Source organism: Rhineura floridana, chromosome 3, assembly GCF_030035675.1.
Source record: "Rhineura floridana isolate rRhiFlo1 chromosome 3, rRhiFlo1.hap2, whole genome shotgun sequence".
NCBI lineage: Eukaryota > Metazoa > Chordata > Lepidosauria > Squamata > Rhineuridae > Rhineura > Rhineura floridana.
This window is the reverse complement of record NC_084482.1, coordinates 10,784,020-10,809,973: the sequence shown is the minus strand read 5'-3', so window position 1 is coordinate 10,809,973 and position 25,954 is coordinate 10,784,020. Positions and strand designations below refer to the sequence as shown.

General features: G+C 43.3%; 2 protein-coding genes and 1 long non-coding RNA gene across 7 annotated transcripts in view; 1 reads left to right on the top strand and 2 right to left on the bottom strand.

Annotated features, from left to right (window-relative positions):
* Nucleotides 1-3,945: 3,945 nt before the first annotated feature.
* LOC133379332 (transforming protein RhoA-like) lies at nucleotides 3,946-14,396 on the bottom strand. 2 transcript variants are annotated; one of them, XM_061614424.1, is made up of 5 exons: nucleotides 14,260-14,396; nucleotides 8,108-8,268; nucleotides 6,366-6,486; nucleotides 5,753-5,883; nucleotides 3,946-5,274 (listed from the first exon to the last, which is right to left on the bottom strand). In XM_061614424.1, exons 2-5 carry the CDS (start codon nucleotides 8,261-8,263, stop codon nucleotides 5,101-5,103), a joined length of 582 nt encoding a protein of 193 aa, XP_061470408.1. In that variant the 5' UTR covers nucleotides 8,264-8,268; nucleotides 14,260-14,396; the 3' UTR covers nucleotides 3,946-5,100. The 2 variants fall into 2 exon arrangements, with proteins under 2 accessions (XP_061470408.1, XP_061470409.1); XM_061614425.1 differs by lacking the exon at nucleotides 14,260-14,396 and adding an exon at nucleotides 13,830-13,921.
* Nucleotides 14,397-14,843: 447 nt separating this feature from the next.
* LOC133379331 (uncharacterized) lies at nucleotides 14,844-22,482 on the top strand. 2 transcript variants are annotated; one of them, XR_009761153.1, is made up of 4 exons: nucleotides 14,844-15,089; nucleotides 19,248-19,377; nucleotides 20,318-20,448; nucleotides 21,564-22,482. It is a non-coding gene; the product is annotated as an uncharacterized LOC133379331 (long non-coding RNA). The 2 variants fall into 2 exon arrangements; XR_009761152.1 differs by lacking the exon at nucleotides 20,318-20,448 and having other exon boundaries at nucleotides 14,871-15,089.
* Nucleotides 22,165-25,954, bottom strand: part of UBA1 (ubiquitin like modifier activating enzyme 1) — a 45,611-nt gene continuing 41,821 nt past the window's right edge. For all 3 annotated transcript variants that reach the window (XM_061614423.1, XM_061614420.1, XM_061614421.1), the window contains 6 exons: nucleotides 25,049-25,137; nucleotides 24,664-24,756; nucleotides 24,365-24,556; nucleotides 23,404-23,505; nucleotides 23,202-23,302; nucleotides 22,165-23,123 (listed from right to left, as the gene is read on the bottom strand). In XM_061614423.1, coding sequence (XP_061470407.1) covers nucleotides 22,988-23,123; nucleotides 23,202-23,302; nucleotides 23,404-23,505; nucleotides 24,365-24,556; nucleotides 24,664-24,756; nucleotides 25,049-25,137 — 713 coding nt within the window. In that variant the 3' untranslated portion in view covers nucleotides 22,165-22,987. The remainder of the gene's footprint in view (nucleotides 23,124-23,201; nucleotides 23,303-23,403; nucleotides 23,506-24,364; nucleotides 24,557-24,663; nucleotides 24,757-25,048; nucleotides 25,138-25,954) is intronic.

Here is a 25,954-nt window from a genome sequence, read left to right as displayed (position 1 = left end):
GTTCTCAAAGAACTCAAAGGTGAAATTGCTGATCTGCTAACTAAAATATGTAACTTGTCCCTCGGGTCCTCCTCCGTGCCTGAGGACTGGAAAGTGGCAAATGTAACGCCAATCTTCAAAAAGGGATCCAGAGGGGATCTCGGAAATTACAGGCCAGTTAGCTTAACTTCTGTCCCTGGAAAACTGGTAGAAAGTATTATTAAAGCTAGATTAACTAAGCACATAGAAGAACAAACCTTGCTGAAGCAGAGCCAGCATGGCTTCTGCAAGGGAAAGTCCTGTCTCAGTAACCTATTAGAATTCTTTGAGAGTGTCAACAAGCATATAGATAGAGGTGATCCAGTGGACATAGTGTACTTAGACTTTCAAAAAGCGTTTGACAAGGTACCTCACCAAAGGCTTCTGAGGAAGCTTAGCAGTCATGGAATAAGAGGAGAGGTCCTCTTGTGGATAAGGAATTGGTTAAGAAGCAGAAAGCAGAGAGTAGGAATCAACAGACAGTTTTCCCAATGGAGGGCTGTAGAAAGTGGAGTCCCTCAAGGATCGGTATTGGGACCTGTACTTTTCAACTTGTTTATTAATGACCTAGAATTAGGAGTGAGCAGTGAAGTGGCCAAGTTTGCTGACGACACTAAATTGTTCAGGGTTGTTAAAACAAAAAGGGATTGCGAAGAGCTCCAAAAAGACCTCTCCAAACTGAGTGAATGGGCGGAAAAATGGCAAATGCAATTCAATATAAACAAGTGTAAAATTATACATATTGGAGCAAAAAATCTGAATTTCACATATACGCTCATGGGGTCTGAACTGGCGGTGACCGACCAGGAGAGAGACCTCGGGGTTGTAGTGGACAGCACTATGAAAATGTCGACCCAGTGTGCGGCAGCTGTGAAAAAGGCAAATTCCATGCTAGGGATAATTAGGAAAGGTATTGAAAATAAAACAGCCGATATCATAATGCCGTTGTATAAATCTATGGTGCGGCCGCATTTGGAATACTGTGTACAGTTCTGGTCGCCTCATCTCAAAAAGGATATTATAGAGTTGGAAAAGGTTCAGAAGAGGGCAACCAGAATGATCAAGGGGATGGAGCGACTCCCTTACGAGGAAAGGTTGCAGCATTTGGGGCTTTTTAGTTTAGAGAAAAGGCGGGTCAGAGGAGACATGATAGAAGTGTATAAAATTATGCATGGCATTGAGAATGTGGATAGAGAAAAGTTCTTCTCCCTCTCTCATAATACTAGAACTCGTGGACATTCAAAGAAGCTGAATGTTGGAAGATTCAGGACAGACAAAAGTACTTCTTTACTCAGCGCATAGTTAAACTATGGAATTTGCTCCCACAAGATGCAGTAATGGCCACCAGCTTGGACGGCTTTAAAAGAAGATTAGACAAATTCATGGAGGACAGGGCTATCAATGGCTACTAGCCGTGATGGCTGTGCTCTGCCACCCTAGTCAGAGGCAGCATGCTTCTGAAAATCAGTTGCCGGAAGCCTCAGGAGGGGAGAGTGTTCTTGCACTCGGGTCCTGCTTGCGGGCTTCCCCCAGACACCTGGCTGGCCACTGTGAGAACAGGATGCTGGACTAGATGGGCCACTGGCCTGATCCAGCAGGCTCTTCTTATGTTCTTATGTTCTTAAGCCCTGTTAAATTCTAGGTATAGGAGCATGGAATATAGGACTGAATGTCAGTCATGGGCATGTTACAATAGTACTAAGCATCTTCAAATAATTATGTATTTATAGTATCAGCACTCCTTGTGGTGATACTAAGCTAAGAAAATAACATCCTTGCATAAGGGAGCAAAAGCAAAGGAATACAATAGTAACATCTCCTAGGACAACATGAGTGAAGAGCAGAGCTGAGTTTTGAACAAGGAACTGCATGCCTTCCAACTTAGAACTCAAACATTTTACCAGTTCTTAGGTCAAGAAATGTGTCCAGTATTAGTTTCACTTGACAAGTATCACTAGAGCTCCACATCTTGATGCTCAGCACCTTCAATAAAATCTAATATTGAAGAGAATAGCAAAAAACAAACACTTTGCCCTTATGCAACGTGGGTCCATTCCTGTAAAAGAATCTGTTCTACTGTGCTAGTTTTCTTGGACACAATTTACTTTAGCCTTGAACTGTGCTGAATTATATACTTCAATGTTTAGTATTGGCTTACCAGGAGATGGCCTTAAGGGTATAACTGTAACTAAGTTACAGTTCTACTTTCTACAAGGGCTTGAACACATTTTTCATCTGATGCTAGAAGATCTAGGGCTAGCCCTAGATCTGTTTCATGAGGGCTAGACACATGCCTATTTATAGTTGTAAACAGCCACCATTTAGGAAGGGCAGTCTGTATATCCGAGAGTAGTTATTGGCCTTAATGCTAAGCAGTCAATTGTCTGACTGAGCAATTCACTAGGAGTAGGCTGTATTTTTCCTTCCTTTACTTACATTTATATCCCACTTTTGCTCTAATGGAACAAAAGGAGTGTTCATGGTCCTCCTCCTCCCATTTTTTATTCTAACAGGCACCTAGTTAAGCACAAAGATGGTGACTAGCTCAGTCTCCCAACTGAATTTCATGTTGAATGGTTTTGAATCTAGGTGTCCCAAGTCTGAGTTCAACCCTTAACTACATTCTCTTAGCGTGCACAAGGACAGAGGTGCTGGTGTCCAAGCCAGTGTGCTGAATGTACACCCTAAAAATCATGCCCAAGTATCCAGTGCAGCATGCAGGCAAATGAGAACACACATTTTGAAGGTGGAATCTACTTCAGACTGTAAAGTGTACTCTTGAATACTACTAGTTTTTGCCAAAATATTCTACATTTTGCAAAATTGCCATAGTAATGGATCCTGTTCAATTCTTCTAGAAAGTGAGTTTTGGAAGTGTTTCAGTGTACCACTGATGGATAGGCTAGAACTACCAATTTCAGGTTCCCCCTCTGTTAAAGAGGCATTACGATAATCTGACACTAAAGAATGTATATAGGGAAAATGCTGATTAAGACAACAGCAGTGAGGAATAAATAGGGCTATATTCAAATACATTTCCATAGAAATCTTGTAGCCAATACCATAATCAGCATCCTAAGACTTTCATTCAAACTCTCGTGGGGGCTAAGATATATATTACCCCAAGGGAATGCCAGCTAAAGGCAGAGGAGTGACTGAATAAGAGCTACAGCTTTCAAAGGAGCAAGGCTTCAGTCTTGGAAAGCTCACAAAATAGTAAGAATTACAAACATATGAATACTTCTCGGAATTTGGCTTGCAGCAAGCAAATAGTGTTCCAAATCCTCCACAGAGCACAAAGGAGCTGCCCTTATGAAACAGGAGCCTATACAACTTGAGCAGCCCATACAAATATAATTTTACCTTAGCCTCACCTGATCCTAATGTTCATCTAAAGTGAGGAAGGCAGGTGCTTCTATCTTGTATGCCTTTATCCTGTGTACTTATCCAGTACAGAATCTGAGAATTCCTCTTTGTAGCTTTGAAAACCAGTTTCTAGGAGTGGTCTGAAAAGCTACTTTTCTATCGCATTCTTCCCCTAAAGAGCTCTGAGTGACTCTGAGCGCAATACTTTCTACCACAGTGTACTGCTTCAAGAATCCAAAGGGGTAGGAGGACAGCAAGGGGCCAAGCTCTCTACACCGTGATTAGCTCCTATTCTGTTTGACTTTTCCTCCTACCAACCTAGTTATGGCTTAGAATATTTTAGTTTCTAGATGATGTCTACTGTTTCACTGAGGTTATGGGAAGTATATGATTTGTTTTACCAGTAGACACAATTTACTCAAAATGCAACGTTTCATTGGCTCAGAAATTAGATTTTTCTTGAGGCAAATGTAGTATACTCCTATCACTTCTCACCTTTTAACTGGATACAGAACAAAAGGCTCCCATCCCCCAACAGACGAGGAAAGAAGCTCCACCGTGTACTAAACATTTCTACAAATTTATTACAGATTTGTCTTTCAAGTACATTTTGAAAAGGAACAACCACTTTTTAAACATGTGAATACAAATTAAACACAAAATCATACACCCCGGTGGCAATTCAGTAAGTATGGGGGAGGAAGAGAAGAGAAACAGGAGTATGGAGGGGAGCAGCAAGACAGAAGCAACAGAGTAGGCCCTTCGCACTTGAAGTTGTGGCAGTGGCTACTCCAGCCACAGAATTTCCAGAGAACTTCCAAACAGCAACAAACTGGCCCATAGCACCACTGCTTACAAATATAGATTTTTGATAGAAAGGGGCCAGGCTGTAAGGCCCAGTCTCCTGGGCCAGTTTGAAGGAAAAAAACAGCGCTCTGTTTGGCTGTCAAACGATAAATATTTAAGTGGGGAAAATTCTATTCTGGGATGGCAGAGAGAAGGTGGAGGGACCCAATGCTACTTTAGTGGGACAACCCTCTAGGAGAACCTAAATTAGGTGGCCTTTGAACTGGGCTATGTTCTCCTTGAGGAAGGGGGCTTGTGCCTAAGTGGCTCTGCTATAGCCCAAAGAGCAGAAAAGCCAGTAAGGGATTGGTTTGTCTGCCAAGATTAGGGATGCAAGGATGATTGCTTGCCCAATTGCTGGAGGACTAGATTCCACTCACAGTGAGTGACTTCATTACAGGTCAATAGCTCCTCGCTGAATAGGGGCTTGGACATTCTAATTCAAGGCTCTGACCATTACTGAAATAAAGGGCTTTCATACTTTGGCAAGAAGTCTTCTGCAAAGGAACTGCCAGGAGCAATGTAGTGCCATAGGCTGCCAATGAGAGAGTCACGACTGCTGTGAGCAAGCGCATAGAAGTCCCACTGACTCATCAGGGACTGCTATCTTCTGACCTTTTATGAGGGGGGTCAGAAGCCTGTGATGGAAGGGGGAAATGCCATCCCTGCACAGTGATGGGAAGAGCCTGGGTCAGACTGCAAACCCCACCTCTATAGTTAATTGTCATGCTCCAGAAGAAGCCCTGCTCAGCTCTAGCAAGCCCCCTCTCTGAGGAGACATGCCAATCCATGGTATCAGGAAGAGGCAAGCCCAGAAGCTAACAGCTCACTGGCTTGTCTGGCGGGCAGGGAAGGCAGGCTGGGGAGGAATTACAGCAGCTGACAGGAGGTCTTCTTGCGCCCACGTTTGGCCTGCAGGGCAGCCCGGGTGGCCATCTCAAATACTTCCCGTACCCCATCCTTTGTCTTCGCAGAACATTCCAGGTAGCCAAATGCACTAATCCTGTTGGCCATGTCACGTCCCTCCTCCGGCTTTACTGGTTCCTGAAAGGGGAGGGTGAGAAAGATAGTGAGGTTTCTTGCATTCTATCCTGGTAAGGGAAATGGAGTGGAATCTAGCATTCAAGGCAAGAACCCACAATTAGGACTCCTGTAACTGACTTTCAGTATTGACTCCTTGGGACTATTTGCTGAGGACTGAGATTGTGAAGATGGAAGTTTGCTTATAGCATTCTCCAAGGCAAGTGCGGTCTTCACAGTCTACATAGACTATTGTAGAAAGGTATTGAGGGGCCCATGGGAACCACCTGTTTTATGCTTCACCAAACCCCATTCAAAAAGGAGTGGAAGTCAGCTCCTTCCAACTACATACCTCTCTGGATGGGGCTCTGCTACTGCTCAGAGTTTTAAACGAGAAGGACAAATTCCTTCCCAGCCCCTGATGGCCATATGTATAACTGTCTGGATGCTCCTTAGCAAGGTTCAAGAGCCCCAGCAAGGAATGCTAAGTGCCTCTCTTCACCTGCTTCATCTTGGCTAGCTCCCGGCGTGTGTGCTCATCATTACGCAGGTCCTTCTTGTTCCCCACCAGGATGATAGGCACATTGGGGCAGAAGTGCTTCACCTCCGGAGTCCACTTCTCAGGGATGTTCTCTGTGGGGCACAAGATAAAACCAGAAGCATAAATCTAGACAGACCCTGAAATTGTTAATCACGTGTAGATGATATGTCGTGCTCCAAAGCAAAGACCTGGGAAACATTCACAAGTTCCTTCAGTTACCTCCAGGATGCAGTTTAAAAGACTTCTCCCACCATGGGTACAAGAGTGGTAGCCTCAGAAAATGGAGATGGTGCAGCCAGGGTAAGTACCAAGTGTTAAAGCTGCAGCATGTGCACATTTGGAGGAGGGGACAGAAGGAAGAGGGGAGGGACAAGTGACAAAACAATAGATGCCACCGTGGGTGTGGTGTGGTCACCATATGACCATCAAGTAAATTATTTTTATAGTTTAACAGCTACCACCAGCAATTTGATACCTAGGAAGACAGACCAAAGAGACGAGACTAAATATCCCTGGTGCTTCTCATTCAGTCAGCCCTCTGCCATATACAAGGGAGGCTTCATGAAGGACTCACCTAAACTGTCGGGGCTGTCAATGGAGAAGCACATGAGGATGACATCTGTATCTGGGTAAGAGAGGGGTCTCAGGCGGTCATAGTCCTCTTGGCCAGCTGTATCCCACAGGGCAAGTTCTACCTGTAGAAATACAAATGTGTCAACTTCATATGGGCAAGCTCTCACAGTGCTGTCATTCCATTAATTCATAAGCATATTCTGTGATGTGCTAGTATCTTACTTCATAGATCCTTCATATACTCCATTGAAACAGCTCAGAGCCAAAGCAGAAAGATGCTGGTATTGTTGGACTTCAATCTGAAAGGGGTACTCCAAACTCAACTCCCTGTTATGTGGTCAGCAATATGTTGATGAAACACAACTCTATTTCTCCTTTACATCCTTTACATGTTGAGACAGATGTTGTGCCTCCGTAATGGTCTGGATGACAGTCAATAAACTAATCCAGACAAGGCTGAGGCACTATTAGTGGGTGGTTCCCTACGCTCTATGAATGGGGTTACACTCCCTCTGAAGGAACAGGTAATAAGCTTGGGGTATTTCTGGATCCATTATTGGTGCTTGAGGCTCAAGTGGCCTCGGTGCTGTGGAGTGCCTTCCATCAGCTTTGACTGGTGGCACAGCTGTGTCCCCTATCTGTACATGGACAGCCTAACTTCTGTTGTCTACATTCTGATAAACTCTAGGCTGGACTACTGCAGTATTTATGTGAGGCTGCCTTTGAAGACAGATTGGAAACTGCAGCTGGTGCAGAATTTGGCAGCCAGATTGCTGATCAGGACAGGTTGGTCTGAACATATAACACCAATTCTAGCATGACTGCACTGGCTACCAGTTAGTTACTGGGCTCAATTCAAAGGGCTGGTTTTGACCTATAAATGTCCTAGTACCTTAAGGACTACCTCTCCCCACATAAACTGTCCTGGACCCTGCAATTGTTATCTGAGGCCCTTCTCCATATGCCCCCTCCATAGGAGGGCCAAAGGGTGGCAACATGAAAACAGGCCTTTTCAGGGGTGGCCGCATGCTTGAGGAATGCTCTCCCCAGGGAAGCTTGCCTGGCGCCATGTTTATCTATTGCTCTTTACTTAGGTTTTGGCCCTTAATTTGAAGGATGTCAGGCATCTGTGGCCTCTTTTAGTGGGGGCAGGATCTGTAGTCCTGTCTTATCTGGAGATGTTTTTAGATTTTTACTGGTTGTGTTTAACTGGTTTTACAGTAAAGAGAACAAAAAGTAACTAACAAATATTATAAAGCGTTAATTTCCCCATATATATGACCCAATCTTTGCCATAGGTGAGAGAATTACTTTACTGTCATGTCACCCCTTTCTATTAGCTGCATTTCAAAGTCCACAGTAGGGCTTTCACCAGGAAACACACATTTATGTCCCACAGTATTACTTTTTTAGGCTCCTTGTTGACATATGGCCAAGAGCTGGGTATTTTCCAGAACTAGCTTGACTGCCTATACTGTTAAGACACATTTCACTCCCTGTGTGTGCCATCATAAGCAGAACTTACTAGCCCTCACCTTCAGAGTAGCACTCAGTTGTTTTCCCCACAATCAAAACTATTCAACTATAGTTCCACCCCAGGACGGTGAGACAATACACTAAAAAAGTTAGTCACTAAAACCAATTCCAATGAAATCTATGGCAACCAATTCTAGGACATGACCCCTCTTCCAGCCAGCAGTAATTTTAACAAGCAACCCAGCAGGCTTCTCCTATCAATATTACCTGCTTTCCATCCACCTCGATGTCAGCCACATAGTTCTCAAAGACAGTGGGGACATAGACCTCTGGGAATTGATCCTTGCTGAAGACAATAAGGAGGCAGGTCTTTCCACAAGCTCCATCTCCCACAATGACAAGTTTCTTGCGTATGGCAGCCATCACTCCTGAACAGAGAAAAGTCAACTTTAAACTGATAATACAATCCCTGTTAGCAGATAGTTTACAGGAGGACCATTTTGAGGTGGGGATAGGCTTTCCCTTCCACCATGTAGCAACACTCAACAAGCCCCTTGACCAGAGACTCCACTCCACTAAGAAACCTTTCTTGACTCTATGTTGGCAACGGGGAGGGCCAACAGGTTCTCCACACAGGAACCACATTTGATCCCTGGGGCATTCTGTTGCTGATCCAATCTATGAAACCCTAAATGAATTTAAAGGAACAAATTTGGAGAGATTAGCAACAAACTTGGGCTGAAACATTGAAACACTCACTGAACCAGAATTTGTATGAACCAGTTTGATATGGGCAACAGCACTTCTTCCCTCCCCTTGAATATTAGGCAGGCGCCATCTCTGCTATCTTTTCAGTGCCTTTTGAAGACTTTCCTCTTTCAGCAAGCCTTTTAAGTTGAGACCTATCCCAGTCTATGTCTGTTGGAATTGCTTGTTAATATGTTTTTTAAAATAATATATTTTTAACCCTTTTAAAAAGATATTTTTAAAGCTTTTAAAAAATGTTTTAATGTTGTTTTGTTTTAATGTATTTTAAGGTCTTTTTAAAAAAAGTTTTCAGGGTTTCTGTTTGCCGCCCTGGGCTCCTGCTGGGACAATGGGTGGGATATAAATAAATAAATAAACAAACAAACTCAAAAAGCTTCTACAACACAGTTGGGGAACTTTTAGCCTTCCAGATGTTGCTAAACTACAACTCCCATCAGCCCTAGCACATACAGCCAATGGTCAGGGATGATGGTAGCTTCAGTTCAGCAACATCTGAGGAGCAAAAGGTTCCCTCACCCTGCTCTACAATTTTATTTAAAATCTATGGCAACACAATTGTGCGGAGAGCCAGGTGAGCGGTATGGAGCCGGTGGCCCTCCAGATGTGGTTCAACTCCAATCAGTCCCAGCCAGCATGGCCAATAGTCTGGGATGATGGAAGTTGTGGAGGGCCACAGGTTCCCCATCCCTGCATTAATGGATAAGTTTAGGACAATTTAAATGCTGAAAGGAAATTGAAATGGAGCAATTCCTGGCCTCCTCATAAGGAAAGGTCAAATACGCTTCTTAGTGAACTTTAAATGTGATGTCTAGTTAACGAATTGAATAATACCATTAATACACTGATTTTACTTCCCTTTTCTTTTACATTTATATTACACATAATTATCAGGGTGGGTTCTTCAGTCTTGTAGCAGCCTTTCAAGAGCTCAGATTGCAGCCATGGCAGTAGAATCATTCAAATCTGCATCTCCTTGAATGTAAATATTGTCCTAACTTTAGATTTGAATCCTGTTTTACTACAGTTGCCAAGATGCTTCACAACATGCACAGTCTAAAACCAATTCTGCACATACCACTGACAAGAACGGCACACAATAGTAAAAACACTGCTAATTCAGATACCGAGGTTATGGGTACGACTCAGCAGCAAAGACATTATTCTACAAGGGGGCAGCATTATACAACCGGCATTGCATGATGCAAACTGAGAAAAATTGCTCAAGTTCTCTTCTCTTGCACAAAATTATTCTGATTTTGCTTGTCATGTGGAAGGGCAAGAAGCTAGAAGTCCTCCCTCTTGACCAACAGAAATGTTATTAAGCCACCTTTCTGGCTTCTGGGATTTCATCAGGCATTGCCAATACACTTCCAAGCACACCTTAAAATAAGAACCTGCGATTTTAATGAAGAAGAATTCTTGGGAAGCTGAATTTTGCATCTATCATATTCTGCTCTCCTGCAAATCCACAGCATGTTCTCCCTACCTCACCAAACATACTTTTCATCACTATCCCCTCTTCCATGATGCAGCCTGCTAAACTGATCAGAAAGAAAATCTTTATAGTTGGCCTTTATTAAACAGGAAACTCCTTTCCCACAATTCACAGGGCCACCCATTTCCTTACTCGCAGACCACAGCCTATTAAAATAGACTAACAACACCTTAAGCTATTTTTTTTCCTGGAAATGTCTACTACAAGAATAGTGCAGATAAAGTAATAATTTTCCCTATATTAAAATGAGATCTGCAACAAAGGCCTCTTCAGGTATTGCCAGTGTGGTTGATGCTTCCCAAGACTAGATCCCACATCTCACTGAGAACATGTTGATGTAGTCCATGTAGGAATTAACCATACCAGCACCATTGTTCACAGGCAAGGTGAACCTGTTTAAAAAGTGAGAAGGCAGCTGAATTTAGGACTCACATGATTGTGTACACGTGCACTCTACAGAGGCTTCTTTATAATTATCAAGTTTAACTAATGCCCTTTTAACATTTAGGTTTGGAATGTTAAGAGGCCATTGCTAACTCTTGTTAAATGTGTTTTTGCACATTTAGTTAGAATGCTTACATCTATTCATAGTTGAAATGCTAATCATTGTCATCCTTTATTAAAAAAGAAGATAAAGATGATCCCTTTGACATAATGCAAAGATCAGGGTACAAGGATTCACTATTAGCCACAACCACTATATTGACAACTGCCCTACTGATGCTGCTTATGAAATGGGACCAAATGAGCTTGTTGGCATTTCCTGTAGTTTGACTCACCAGATCCAGAACAGAAGCATTTTTCTCTAGGAAAACTTTCACTGCCCAGTTCTGAAACTTGGCAATAGAGATTCCAAGTCTAGCTTAGCTGGAAGCCTGGATACTGTTTTTTAAAGCCAGAATGTTTTTATGCCAGGGCTTGGGGCTAGGATGGTAGGAACAGAATACCCCAATGACTAACTGGTTTGGATGTGCATTGGGAGGATATATAAAGCTAGGCAAGTTACACCCATATCTGGAGTTCTAAATGACATTCTCTCACACTCTTCAAAGGAAAAAATTGTTCAATCTGTTTTGCCAAGATTTACAGTGTCTGCTTTCTTATGAGGGTTTCAAGGCGAGGAATTAACTGACCAAATTAAACTCTGGATCAATCCTCCAGAGATTTCTTGTTGCTAGAGAATCCCCCATTACAGCTATAAATGTCAGACTTTCTATCTCCTATAGGTGAAAACCCCTCCTTAATGGGAGGACATCACAGAACAAAGAACCTCTGGTAGTTAAATAAGCACTAGAGAATTCTATGAGCCAAAAAGCATTCAGCTTCTGAATAACTTTTCCCTGGTGCAAAACCCCAATAACGAAAAACAGATATGGAATAGAATATCTAACTGAGAGAAAATCTCCAGAAGCTAAGTACGGAACAAGTTATTCTAATCTAACACGATTAGGGCCAACATCCTCAAGTGACTCAGCAAGTTGGAAAGCAATTTTACAGTGATGTAAGTAAGGGGGTGGGGGAGACAGACAAGAAAACTTCCATCTTTGAGTCATCAAAAGTAGTCCTCAAATTATAGTTCAGACAACTAGGCAGACTCTTTCCAGAGCAATCCCACTTGAACAACATTCAAGTTAGCTGTCCCTACACTCCCCCCACCCCCATGTAACAGGGCCTCCTCAATTGAGAAACTACTTTTCTCAACTGCCGTAAGGATGCTGTCCCCACCCCACTTCAAAAGCAGCGGCCATCACCTCAGAGATGCAAGAAAGCACTAGAATGACAACTCCTTTGTACACAGACCAGATTTCCTGGAAATTTTTGACATGTCTCATGACTCAAGGTGGTAAAAGTGATACCTGCCCATAGAAGACAACAGAGAAAACTAGCACTTAATTATTACAGGATTTGACAACCCGTGCCCTGCCCCCCCCATAAAAGACATCAGTTCTAAAATTTGAAAAACATGTCTGAAGTAGAACAAATTAGATTTTTTTGTTTTCACATGCCATTCAAGTGCTCCCTATGCTGGAAAGGGAAAAATAAACTGTCTGATATTATTCCCTTACTGTAGATGTCAGGAGATGAGGCTAAGAGATGTTATGTCGGTGGTATACCCCAGTGCTATCCCCATATTGCAGGACAGGATGGCTAAGGGATGTAAGAAAACATGAAGGTGTGAATACTCAAGAAAAAAAAAGATTTTATTTTTTTCCATTCTGCAACCCCAATGGTTATTTCCCTTAATTTGTCTATTGGAAAAAAATAAAATGTTTTGGCAAAAAAGAATTCTTATGCAATATTTTATCTTTCAAATAATGAGACTTGTTAGTGTTACTGTTACAGAGCTAGTTATACTACCACAGAATCTAGATCCAAAACTAAAGGTAATATTAGCAATGACAGCATTGCTACTGTGCGCCTAGATTATTAAACAACCAAGGACCAAACTCAAAGTCTGCCAAAACTTGGTGGCAAGGCCTTTAGACAACAGCCTTTGATTTCATCTTTTACATCAAGTGAAATAAGGCTGATAAATGTCTGTAAATACATATATGCACCATCAAGGAACACAGGAATACATGGGAGTTCTGAATCTTCAGTTGTTTCTTTTTCTGATGTACAAAGCAAAAGTTCAGAATCAGAAACTATAGATCTTACATGGATTATACTAAACACAAATATACTGATAGAAGCTAGTATTTTCAAGGATATTATCTATATCTTTGTGCAACTGTTCAGGATAACTAAATTTCTCTACAATTAGTGACATTTGCAAGCTGCTCCCATATATGTTTATACAGAAACAAGTCCCGCCACTAAGTTCAGTGGAGTTTATTCCCAATTGAGAGTTCCTAGGACTGCAGCTGTCTATACCAATCTATCCTATGTATTACCACTCCTTGTTTAGGAATGTTTATTTTCTGAGAATATAAATGTCTTCTATTTCTGCATGATCATGCCAAGATCTATATTCTAAGACCAAACAGGGAAGCCTTTTATTTACAACAACCAACGTGGGGCTAAACTTCATCTGCAAAGCTTGGTATATTAATATTTAACTTCCCCCTCAAATTATATTTTCCTCCAAAAAGAAAGGGCAAAGGATTTTTCATTGGGTTCAAAATTTCTAGGAACTTTACATCACTAGTAAATCCTGTAATGCACAGTACCACAGTATGCTCTTAACATCCTCTTATTTTTTTTAAGGAGACTGATAAATAATGACTTCCTATAATGTAGGTGCCTGTTAATATCCCTGTACTGAAGAATTCACTGAGATAATTACGAGAACTGTATAACCACAGTGGACGTACAGTTAACATATTAAAGAGATGTTATACTTGGGCAGCAATCCAATACACACTTACCTGGGAATAAGTCCATTTGCGTTTAAGAGGATTTACTTCTAAGAAGATGTGCATAGCATTATTCCATAAACTTTTTAACAACTACCTTTTACTTTTGTCTTTTTTACTATTGATCTCCACTACAATACTACACGGTACACACCTGCTGCTATCAAGAGAGTAACTACATGGAATACAGATATTTTACCTGAACAAATATTCGTGAGTTTCAGTTACTCGACTTCATCGCAATTTCACCACAAAAACAAGACAACAAAAAGTCATCCACAGACTGCAGCAAAAAAGTGTACCCAATACAATTGTGGATAACACCCCTCCACGCCCCCACTCTGCGCTCAGCTAAATGCAAACACCTTACCCTTTAAACAATATGAAGATACCCACACCGGATTCCAGGGGGCGTGCGTTACTCGCGCCTTTTATCTGTGCCATCCCCAAAACCTCAACCTACAGATTCACGCTGCGCATGCGCAAGGAAGTCCAGAAACCCATACCCCACCTTTTTCCAACAAAACGTTTCCCGAGGAATCTGCCCAATCAAGCCCGCTTCATCCCACCAGCCGCATCACTACCCCCACTCCCGCGAGGGTGCGCGCGACCACGCCCAGCAGCCAACCGTCCTCTTGCTTTGCGCATGCGTCTAACAAATCTCGATTCCTTTCCCAACTTTTCACCAAAGCTTTTTTTAAAAAAAGGCTAAAATCCGTAAATTTCCAACGAAACAGGGTCTACTCCTGTTCCACACCGATGCATACGATATTTACTTCCCATCCACCCATCCCACTTACCAGGTTCTGTCGGCTGCCTCCACTGCCGGCTCCGCCCGGCTCATTCGCCGCCGCCGCGCCGCCGCCGCCCGGACTCTCCACAGCTGCCCCTCACAGAGCCCGCCCACCTCGTGAGTGACAGAAATCACCACCCTATCGCATAACCCTATATTAACATCGCGGGGCGACATCGTCATGTGAAAGGCAGTTGAAACTTCCCCTCCATCGGATTGACAGAATACTATAACCAATGGAAAAACTCCATTCTTTCCGAGCTCGGGGCTGGTCGCGTCATCGGGCGCTGTCAGGTTCCGGAATGATAGACCACGGCAGCCAATCACCACCCATCCACAAAAGAGCCTGATAGGCAGATTGAGCTGGCCAATTGTACTTGATATACAGCAACATTTGTCCAATTGCAGACGGAGGCCGGGATTTCCCCTTCATAATTCTTGTTTGCGAATGGCAGCTTGCGGTGGCTATTTAGGACGTTATGAACGAACGAACCCTTGTGATTTCCCGGCAAAGGCGGGTCTAAAGCTTTAGAAGAAACGCCCATCCAGTGACATAATAGTCAGCATCAACCAATGGTGGCTTCCTAAACAAGCCCCGCCCAGCTGTTACTTAGGGTCATAAGCCTCACCCATCCCAAAGAACCCACAGAAGATATGCTTCCCGCCCAATTGTTGCTTACAGGGAAAGACAAATGTGTAGTCTCCTGGTAGCCATCTTGGGAATTCCTCACTCACGCCACCCAGAGGCTGTAATAGGAACGCAGCTTCAGTTGGAAACTTGTCACTACTCTCCACCTCAATCGTCAGCCAACGTAAACGATACTTGGTTCAGTTAATGTAAGTAATTTGGGCGCACTTTCGTCTTAGGCCAAAAGCCCCTGCCACACCAGTTATGACTTCCTGAACTTTGTCTTTGGATTAAAAATGGAGTCACACTTTACTGGCAGGTAGGAAGGCCATTAGTCCTACTTTACAGAGGACAGTCTTCTGATTTGAGGGGTTGTCCAGGCGAATCTTAGGTTAACGCTTGAACTATAAAAAGGGAGAGCAGGAGCCTTGAAGTTGCCCATCAAGTTAACAGCACCAGGCTGCGGAAAGCGCAGGCATACAAGTTACCTGCTATCTGCCCCACTATGGTGAGGTGCCCCATATTTCTATTTAAATTATAGTAAGCATTTCTAAATTAGCATTTTGTATGTTTAAATGATCGAATGCACATTAGTTCCCTTTTTCGGTGATACAAATCCTCTTTTCTGGCAATGCATAACTGGGAACCCTACTGGCGGGCGAAAAGAGAGTGCGTGAGCGAAAATAATAATTGCCATTGCTTGGAGGAACAGAGCACCACAGGCTCTGTTTACATCACAGACGCATACAAACCACCCAGGAGGCTGCACAAGTTTATTCTCCCTTTCAAACAAGAACAGGCATAGGACACAGGAGAGTTCACCATGATACAGCTAATTCCAGTAGCACAATCTCCCTCACCTTTCTGTTTAAAGAAACAATGTGAACAATGTGTTGAAACATATGACAAGTAACTGCTCACTCATCTCTAAATCTTGAAAACTTCCAAATAACTTGACGTAGCAAACAACCACGTGAGTAGTAACATCACTGTCAGATGGGGCTGGAAGACTCCGAAAATAGTTTTCAGGTAGTCCTTGTGCATTTGTCAATTGTAAACTCTCAGGAAAACGTAATCATTGCTCTCTGTTAAACATTCCATATTCAGTCTCAACATAAGATACAGGCATTTAATTTTTTTTCTGGTATAGTAGCTGGAGTCTGCCCTGTCTTTTCTCCATCATTTGCTGCATGGCTCTCCTAGCCCTAGATGTGGTATTTTCACATTGAACTGCACCAGCTTGCAGATAGGACCGCTTGGGAATGACTTTTCTCATTTTGGAATGGGTGTTCCAATTTGTCTTCCTATGAATAATTCGCCAAGCTGTATCCAGTAACCAGCAGGGGCATTGACCTATAGCTTAAGTGAGCAGTATATGGATCATTCTGTCTTAAGCTGCTCTTTGCCTTCCCATTTCCTTCAGGACAGGGAGGGCTAGTAGTAATATGGTGAAACCTGTAAGATGTTCAGAATAACTTCTACATACATTTAAAGCACTCTTATTCCACTGAATTCTGGGAACTGTAGTTTGCTATAGGAGGTAAGAGTTGTTAGGTCACACTTAGAATCATAGAGTTGGCAGGGGCCTTGTAGGCCATTGAGTCCAACCCCCTGCTCATAGCAGGAAATCCACAGCTAGAGCATCTCCTGCAGATAGCTGTCCAGCCTCTGCTTGAAGACATCCAGCGAAGGGGATCCCACCACCTCCCTAGGCAGTCAGTTCCATTGCCGAACTGCCCTTACAGTCAAGAAGTTCCTTCTAATGTCCAATCTGAATCTACGCTCCTGCAACTTAAAACCATTAGACCTAGTCCTACCCTCTGGGGCAGCAGTGAACAAATCTGTACCCTCCTCTGTGTGACAGCCGTTCAGGTACTTAAAGAGTGCAATCATGTCACCCCTCAGCCTTCTCTTCACCAGACTGAACATGCCAAGTTCCTTCAACCTTTCCTCATAAGACTTGTTCTCCATACCGGCTATCATCCTCGTCGCCCTCTTCTGAACCCGCTCTAACTTGTCTATATCTTTCTTAAAATGAGGCGCCCAGAACTGAACGCAGTATTCCAGATGAGGCCTGACTAATGCAGAATATAGTGGGACTATTACTTCCCTTGACCTGGAAACTATAGCTCTGTTTATGCAGCCCAAAACCGTGTTTGCCTTTTTTGCCGCAGCATCACACTGCTGGGTCATGTTCAACTTGCGATCCACTACAATTCCAAGGTCCTTCTCACACGCACTACTGCTAAGCCGGGTATTTCCCATCCTGTACCCGTGCTTTTTGTTTTGGTGGCCTAAATGCAGAATCTTGCATTTGTCTTTATTGAATTTCATTTTATTAATTTCAGCCCAATTTCCTAGTCTATCCAGGTCCCTTTGGATTTTATTCCTGTCTTCCATTGTGTTAGCTATCCCTCCCAGTTTCGTATCATCCGCAAACTTCATAAGGCTTCCCTCCACCCCATCATCTAAGTCATTGATAAAAATGTTGAAGAGTATCGGCCCCAGGACAGAACCCTGTGGCACTCCACTCGAAACCTCCTTCCAGTCCGAAGCAGAGCCACCGACTACCACTCTTTGAGTACAGTTTTCCAACCAGTTGTGAATCCACCTGACAATATTTCCATGTAGTCCGCATTTGACCAGTTTGCTAATCAAAAGGTCGTGGGGGACTTTGTCAAATGCTTTGCTGAAATCTAGATAGATGACATCTACAGCATTTCCACCATCTACTAAGCTAGTGACCCGATCAAAAAGAGATGAGATTAGTTTGACATGATTTTTTCTTGACAAACCCATGCTGGCTCCTACTAATCACAGCATTGTCATCTAGATAGTTGCCAATGGACTCTTTTATTATCTGTTCTAATATCTTTCCCGGTATTGAAGTCAGACTGACTGGCCTGTAATTCCCCGGATCTTCTTTTTTACCCTTTTTAAAAAGCGGGATGACGTTTGCCTGTCTCCAATCCTCCGGCCCCTCTCCCGTTCTCCAGGATTTCTCAAAGATGATGGCAAGAGGTTCCGAGAGTACATCAGCAAGTTCCTTCAATACTCTGGGATGCAGTTCATCAGGCCCTGGAGATTTGAACTCATTTAGGTTAACTAGGTATTTCCTGACTATCTCCTTATCAACCTTGAACTGCAATCCCGACCCCTTACTGAGATTGCTACCGATGGAAGGTTGCACACTGTTCCCTTTTTGGGAGAAAACGGAGGCAAAATAGGTGTTGAGAAGGATTCTTGGGGCAACAAAAAGCCATGATTTTTAAAGTAGAATGAGTGCTTTAAATGTATGGTATGGATGTGGATAGGGCCTTGGAATCAGTTACTATGCTGGGCTGTAGGTCAGGCGTTCCTCTGGTATGTGACAGTTAACAATGGTATTCTTCAATTGTGAAAGAACACTATGACGGGTCACGCGAGCCCAGGCAAGTATCTCAATATACTTTAAGAAACAGTACTGTATTTCTTTGCAATAGCAATATAGTAATGGGATAAACAAAATAAAAACAATATAGATGGTATCTAATGCCTTGTTCATGCTTGTGGAAGGGGAATTACACATTCCTCTCCCCTGCTGATGGTCAGAGGTGGGTGGGTTGAGCATGATGAAAGACTGTGGTGTTATTGGAGAAACAGATGGTTCACAACCACCTATAGTGTCATCCTTTCAATTCACACAGGTCTTCTGCAGTATCTGACAGGTAATGGTAGTGATTAAAGGTGCCTTCCATTATGTTGACATTTTTCTTTTCTAACAGAGTAACAGTTGTTCTTTATGTCATTCCCAGTACTAGGCCATCATACTGTATGTTTTGCTTGCTTACAGCATTTAGTTAGGCCTTGATATCCTTGGTAGGTAAGGGCTAGTAGGAGTTCTTTCCTCATGAACAATATGGTTTTCTTATTAGGCCTTCCAATTCATTCAGTCGTCCAATGAGAAAAGTACTTACTTATCATCTCTGAAATGTTGTTTAGGTATTCAGTCCTGATCCGATTCAGTGTAGGATTTCTTGAAGTGGCTCTCCAGAGGTTCAGATATGGTCTTTCCCAATCAAACCTAGATATACAAGGGATTGAATCTAGGACTTCTTATAGGCAAAGCACATGCTTGTCTGCTAAACTACATACAGCTATAGTGTATATACTGAATACAGCGGTAGACTACAGCAACATACAACTTACTTCCAATAAAACTAATGTAGGAGAATAGTGCAACTCTCCCCATTGGTACTGCTATGCTGAAAACCCTATATACTTTGCACTGGAAAGTAGAAGTAAATCAGTTCAGTTTTAGAAGAGAATGGGTCCTAAAGGCAAATCCTGTATTACCAGCCTTTTTTCCTCTTATTCTATGCCTCCAGCGACAAGGAAATAAATCCTGAGCAGAAGACAGTCAATTCTGCAGTCTCTCTGGCCCAGAAGCAATGGGATAACTAGTAACATCCCCTACAGAGGCAACAGAGAGCAGCCAGATGAAAAGCCTCCTTGCAAGTAAGCAGTTTGGACAAACCAAAATCTAATTGCTTTTTGACAACAGACAGCTGGATGGAATTACTCAGTGATTACTGTATTGAAAAGCTGTCCATTGGCCTAGTAATTACAAGTGCACTGCTAGTGGCCTTGGTTTCCTTTGCCCGACTGTGAAAAAATAACATAGAAAGCTACCATATATCAAGTCTGACCATTGTACCATACAGCTGTTTGTCTAGATTCTATACAGTATTCACTTCTCAGTAAAATATGGCTAGGATTGTATTGCATCAGTACCTCTGGTTTCCACAGTTGAAGAGGCTAAAGGCACTAGGTAGAATCAGAGCTTTTAAATGCCAATTGTGGCTCATCAGCCTATACTAAACTAGTGTATTTTCATGAAATTACATATGTTTGAACCTCCTCTTTTTAACAGTAGGATCCTATTTTCTACTTCAGTTCTTGATGAAGGTAGGAACTAGGAAAGCTTGAGAATGGAATGTCTCCTTTTAGGAACTAAGGCCTGGTTAGTCTCTTGCTTTAAAGGTATTCACACATTACTCAGTGTCTAAAACAGGTGTGGGGATTCTTTGGCCCTCTAGATGCCGCTGAACAACTCCCCTCTGCTCTTGGCCCCACTCCTGCTTCAAATAGTGAGTGCTTTATGCACAAGTAATTTGTGAACAGGGCATACTGAATGCAGGTTGGGGAAATTGTGGCCTTCTAGATGTTGGACTATATTTACCATTATTCCCTGACCTTTGGGCCATGGTGGCTGGGACTGATGGGAATTGGAGCCCAACAACACATGGAGGGTTACACATTTGTCATTTCTGCCTTCACAAAGAAGTTAAGAGTTGCTTGTAAAGTATATAGATCCCTTGCACAACTTTTATTTGGGGATACCTTTCAGTGTAACTGCAGAGGTGTCAAATTTGTTCAACTGGATGTTTTCCTTCAGGGAATGAGAAAGTAGCTGAGGGACGTTGCAGTGGACAGGAGAGACACTTCTACGCTTCTCTCAAAACACACTACTGGCCTTCATCTTGTCCACTCCTCACCACCCTCCATCACAAGTTTTCCTCACACATGGTACTCTGAAAATCCAGTGTTTTCATTTCGTTATGAAAAGTAAAATACCACTGTGTAAATGACAATATGGACTACTTGGTGGACACCTTCATCCTCCAAAGTCTAGGCCAATAGTCACAATTAACCGTATACAGTTATAATACGAAGTAGTACTACTTTTGTGTTTCAGTACTAAGAGCAGTAAAAAACAGTAATGCGTGGGCTTGTTACACTCAGGCTTACATTGGGCCTGAGGGTAGTGCATTATCCTGAACTCTTTTCAAATAGGTCATTGACTGATCAGCAGTTTTAAGAGACAGAACACTGCAGCCAATCAAGTTGTATATTAGTTTCACAGGCTTATATTTTTATAGTCATCAGAAAAAGATGGAATAAAAACACTGCCCAAATTTAAAAGATGCTGACATGTTTAACTGCCACCCCAAATGCATGAATTTGAAATTCAGCAATGCTACTAAGCTAAAAGGTGCTATAAAGGCAACAGAAGCTTGTTTCCTTGAAGAAGGCACCCAATAGACTGGTCCCAGGTCAAAATGGCATGCATAAGAGCTGGCCTTTCTTTTCACCTTGGTCAAAACCTTTGAAAATCAGTGTCCTCACCACCACTCACATGTCTAGAGTCCTAACTTAAGGTAGATTTTGGATTTACATAAAGCCAGAAGCACATGTAAACGGAAATTGTTTCTTCACATAGAAGAGCTGTGAAGTCAAGAAATCAGTGATAACCAATTGCTGACTAAATAGACTGAGCCCTTATCCAGTTTTGGGACAGGACAGAGATGAAAGAAGCAAGTCTCTTCTTGACTAATCATATGCATGGATCAACCCAGAACACCAATTGTCTCTGTCTACCCTTAAAGGGGGGAAAAGGCATCTGAATTGCCACCTCTATGTCCTGAAGCATGCTGAAAGGTGTGGGTGTTGGTGCACATATGTGATTGGTGAACCGGCTGGATAATATTAATGCAGCACAACAACAAAAACTGGAATCCTGATAGAGGATAACCACTGCTGACATTTCACAAATTTAGTAATAAGCAAGTATGGTCGATGGGAGAGCAATAAACCATTGCTAAAGACAAATCAATTGATTCTAGTCCTTCTCCATTCAACAGGTATCTCAAAAAGATTTGAGGGAATGGGAAACTGAAAGAATGCTGAAGCTCAAATATGTTTCCTGTAATTTTAATGGACGCTCTTATTTAAAGAGGAAAAACTGATCAGATGATGCAAACAGCTCTGGAAGAACTGTCCCACTCAAACCATTGATGGTCAACTAGCCTCAGCATGGAGATACTCTGTCCCAGCACTGAAAAGGAGTAGTTTGTGCAGGTTCTTCCTTACTGAACCCTGACTTGGAAAGCTCAGTACAACCACAAAGCCAAAGAGGAAAGGGATGGGGGGGGGATGAGTAATTTTCCCCATTAAACTTCATTGCAACTAACTGAGTAAAGTAGGATATGTACCAGCCATTGTTAATGGTTTCACTGTGTTCTTAAAACTGGAATACCTGCCTCGTGGGTGTGATATTTGCTAGAGAAATGATACAGGTAACATTCTCTCGCCAAGCATGGCTGCTACTTGATTTCCCTCGATGCAGAAGATGATCACATTGTCCCAACTCTATGGAGAGTTTTCAAGAATAATGTACTCTTCACAGTGTGACTTCAGAAGCAAGCAGTATCACACACACCCCTCCCTCCCTCCCTCCCTCCCTCCCACATGTGAATATTTGGGGCAGTATGTGGGGGAAGAATCTTCGGACAGCAGCACTACATACAAAACATGACTAAGAAAACACAAACTGCTTGCAAAGGTGGTTATGGAACTTATATGGATCTGCAAACGGAGATAATATCAGTCCAATCCAACACCTACCTACCTCCATCTCCCTTAATCAAGGCAGTCCTTAGCAGCAGCATGAAAATTCCAGGCATTTGAACAATGGTTACAATTTCAAGTTACGTACACTTCAGCAATCCTTCTTTGGTTCCCTGGTTGAACAATAAAGGACCACTGGCTTTTGCAAACGTTTATTGACTCATTTACTTTTTTTTACCAGTTCTGACCTACGCTCTCCACCCATCGCATCCGCTCCCCCCAAAGCTAGCCAGGGCAAGGCCTCCAGGTGGTCAGAAGATGAGGAGGAACTTCCCATTACAAGCCCTCTCTCAAGAACACAATGAGAGAGGATGCAGCCTCACCCACCAGTGAGACTGATGGAGGGGGAGGGGAGGTGGTGGTGCAGGAGCCAAAACACAACACGACTAACATTAAAGGACAGGATGGGAGATGGGGGGGTTAAGGCGCCTCAAAAACATGACATAACTGCAAGGTCTAAGGATGGGAGGGTGGAGCCACAGGAGTGGAGAGTTGCCCAGGCCCTGATTGAGACAAAAACAAAAACATCTTAAAAGGGTACAAAAGTTATTTCATGTTTTGAGTCACTTTAACCGTGAAGGGTGAAGGAGGGAGGCGGACCCTCCCCCCGCACTAACAGTCCGTGGCAGGCAGGTGGGTGGTGCTAACAAAGGGATTGCTAGCGGATGGTGTAGCGCACGTAGGGCACCTCTGTGTCATCCCCACTGTCGTCATTACAGCACAGCTCAAAGACCAGGGCCTTCACATGCCGACCAATCTTCTTCTTTGAGACTCTGGTGACAATCTCAGTCATCCTGTGGAAGAGGACAGTGGTCAGAGGAAGTCGGCTGCAGTTGCCCAGCCTTGCTTGAACATACCCAAACAGTACATACGGCTGGTCATGGCGCTCTTTCAGCTTGGCTGGCTGCATAAAGAACGAGTAGAGCATAGAGACTCCTTGGGACAGCATTGTTATCTCCAGCTTGTGCTCCTTCTGTATAAGCAAGAGAAGCGGCATTTCACCTCCATTACAAAAAAACACCTTCACCAACCATTACACTGCAGGATGATGGCTCTGGCCTCCTCAGCTCTTACCTTGAAATAAGCCAGGAACTCACGCAGTGTCATCTCCTGTCCATCGGGCTGGATACCCTGCACCTCAAAACGGTCCCACAAAGTCCACTCAGTGCTATAATACTGAAGAGAGAAAAAAAATGCTGGGAGCACAGGCATTAAACTAGAAAAGTTTATCTCATGTTCCCTAGGATCTTGTATCTACAGCTGAGACTGAGCACATGGTCCAGTGGCCAGGCCCTCTACAGGAAGACTTAGATGCATGGAGGGACATACATGCAGACACATTTCTCTCACTCCATACAAAAACGTCCTACAGCAGTGACATTAGCTATGGTTATGTATCATTTCTAAAAGAGAGTGTGCAAGAGAACTCAACAGCACAGGGTGTCCCCTTGTACTTCTTACTTTTTCACCCCACCCTCAAACATGCTGAAGTAACAGGAGTGCTGTCCTCCAATGGACCCAGGGGTGGCCACTCCGTGGCTCTCCAGATGGTGCTGAACTACAGCTCCCATCAGTCTCAGCCAACACAGCTCATGGTCAGGGATGATGGGAGCTGTAGTCCAGCAGCATCTGGAGAGCCACAGGGTGGCCACCCCTGAAAGCAAAGAAACAGGTACAAAAAATGAAAGATCTGAAAAGGGTCAGATACAAGAAATAGCAAAAAATGTTCTTGTACTTGGGAGACCGGCCATGAAAGCAATTGGGAGTTTCACCCGAGTGCTGAAAGGCTTCAACAGATGTTTCTCTCCCTTTCCCACCTCCAAGTTCCTATGCAGAGATGTTCCCTTGCTTGCAAGATATCCACCACCAAAGAAGGAAGCTTTTTTAAACAAGCCTTTAGCAATACAATCATTGCTGCTTTAATAGTGAAGTGCTGATGTCTAGAGTTCTTAAAGAGGGAATAAAGAATGCAAGTTGGAAGGTGTGAAGAAAAGAGGAAGCGTGCATATATACAGGGAAAGGCCACCATGCTCACCTTGTTCTTGGGGCAAGAAATGGGCTCAGAGAAACCAAAGAAAGGCAATGCCAGGTTGAGGAAGCCATTCTTGTAGGACTCAAGTCGCTTGTGGCCCTGTATCACTTTGTATAATTCCAGGCACACCAAACCTACTACGGCTGCCGTCGTTGTGGCAATGGCTGGTATGATTTTCCCTGCAATCAGCTTGCTCTGAGGAGATAAAGCATGTATGTGAGCTCACTTATGTGGAAGTTTCCACTGTCACCCTCCTCCCACTCACCATGGTTCCACTCTTCACACACACTAGATAAGCCTACCTTGTGCCGGTCAGCAGGAGGAATATCATAGTTCTCTGCTCGTAGGTTGGATGCAGCCACAATGAAATCCATGTGGAAATTTGTGTCATCATCCTGAAATATGTGAGTAAAATGACAACCAAGCTCTGCGACAGTCCCACATTACCACTTCCCTCCCTCCATGCACGCAACCGCTTGCGGGTGTATATGCCTCTGGAAGCTGCACAATGAGTCATAGAAGAGTTTGGAGCAATCTGAAGTTGCATTGCTGGACAGTTGACGGTGGTTTCTAGACTAGACATCAGGAAGCACTTCCAAAGCCATTCTGTCTGTTTCCACTCAATCCCACCCTGCCAAGCAATCAGGAGAGAAAACTAATCCATAGAAAAATTTCATTGATCCTTACCTTTTCAAAATCAATGGGAAACATCCTGAATTCTTGCAGTTGCTGGGGACTTGGGAGCGAGGATTTCAGCTCCTCCAATCGGCTGTCATCTGTGGGGGAAAACAGATGAGCCCTGCTTGAAAAAAAGTTAGCTACAGCCTCAAGCCACTCTTCTCTCAGTAAACTCTGGTGCCCAATGACTGACTCACCAAGTTGGGAGTTTCCCTAAACCTAGTTAAGCAGCACGTTTAGCCATCAATGTATGAAAGCACTTGGACAGAAGCCTCACAATCCAAGATAATGGTAACATTCCAGCAGGTTGTGCAGGCATCCTCCTCAATATGAAGCAAGAGTCCAATTTGGTACCAGGCTGAAGCATGAGGAGAAACTTTGCACAGAGATGCAGGGTGCCCCTACTCTACAAATAGGGAGTTGTTAAGACAGAGGACAGCTTTCAATAGGGAGTTGTTAGAAGAAAGTTCTCATTAATGTCCTGTCATTCCCTGCTTCTCTTCACGTAATGCTGGAATTCGTGATTCTGGGGAAAGCCAAAGAAGAATATAGTCAAATATGGACCTTGGATTTCAGGAAAGCCGATTTTAGCAAGCTCAGGGAAATGATGGGTAGGATCCCGTGGCTAGATAGACTAAAGAAAAAAGGAGCCCAAGAAGCGTGGGAGTTCATGAAGAACGTATTACAAAAAGCGCAATCGCAAACAATTCCAAAGAGGAAGAAAAACGGAAGACATCGGAAAAAGCCAATGTGGCTACACGGAAGACTGGTGGAGGAGGTAAAAGTAAAAAAGAGCATGTATAAAGAATGGAAAGAAGGATGCATCACCAAGGAAGAGTACCGACGAGCGGCTCGGGGTTGCAGGAATAGCGTAAGGAAAGCTAAAACCCAGAATGAGCTGAGGCTGGCAAGGGA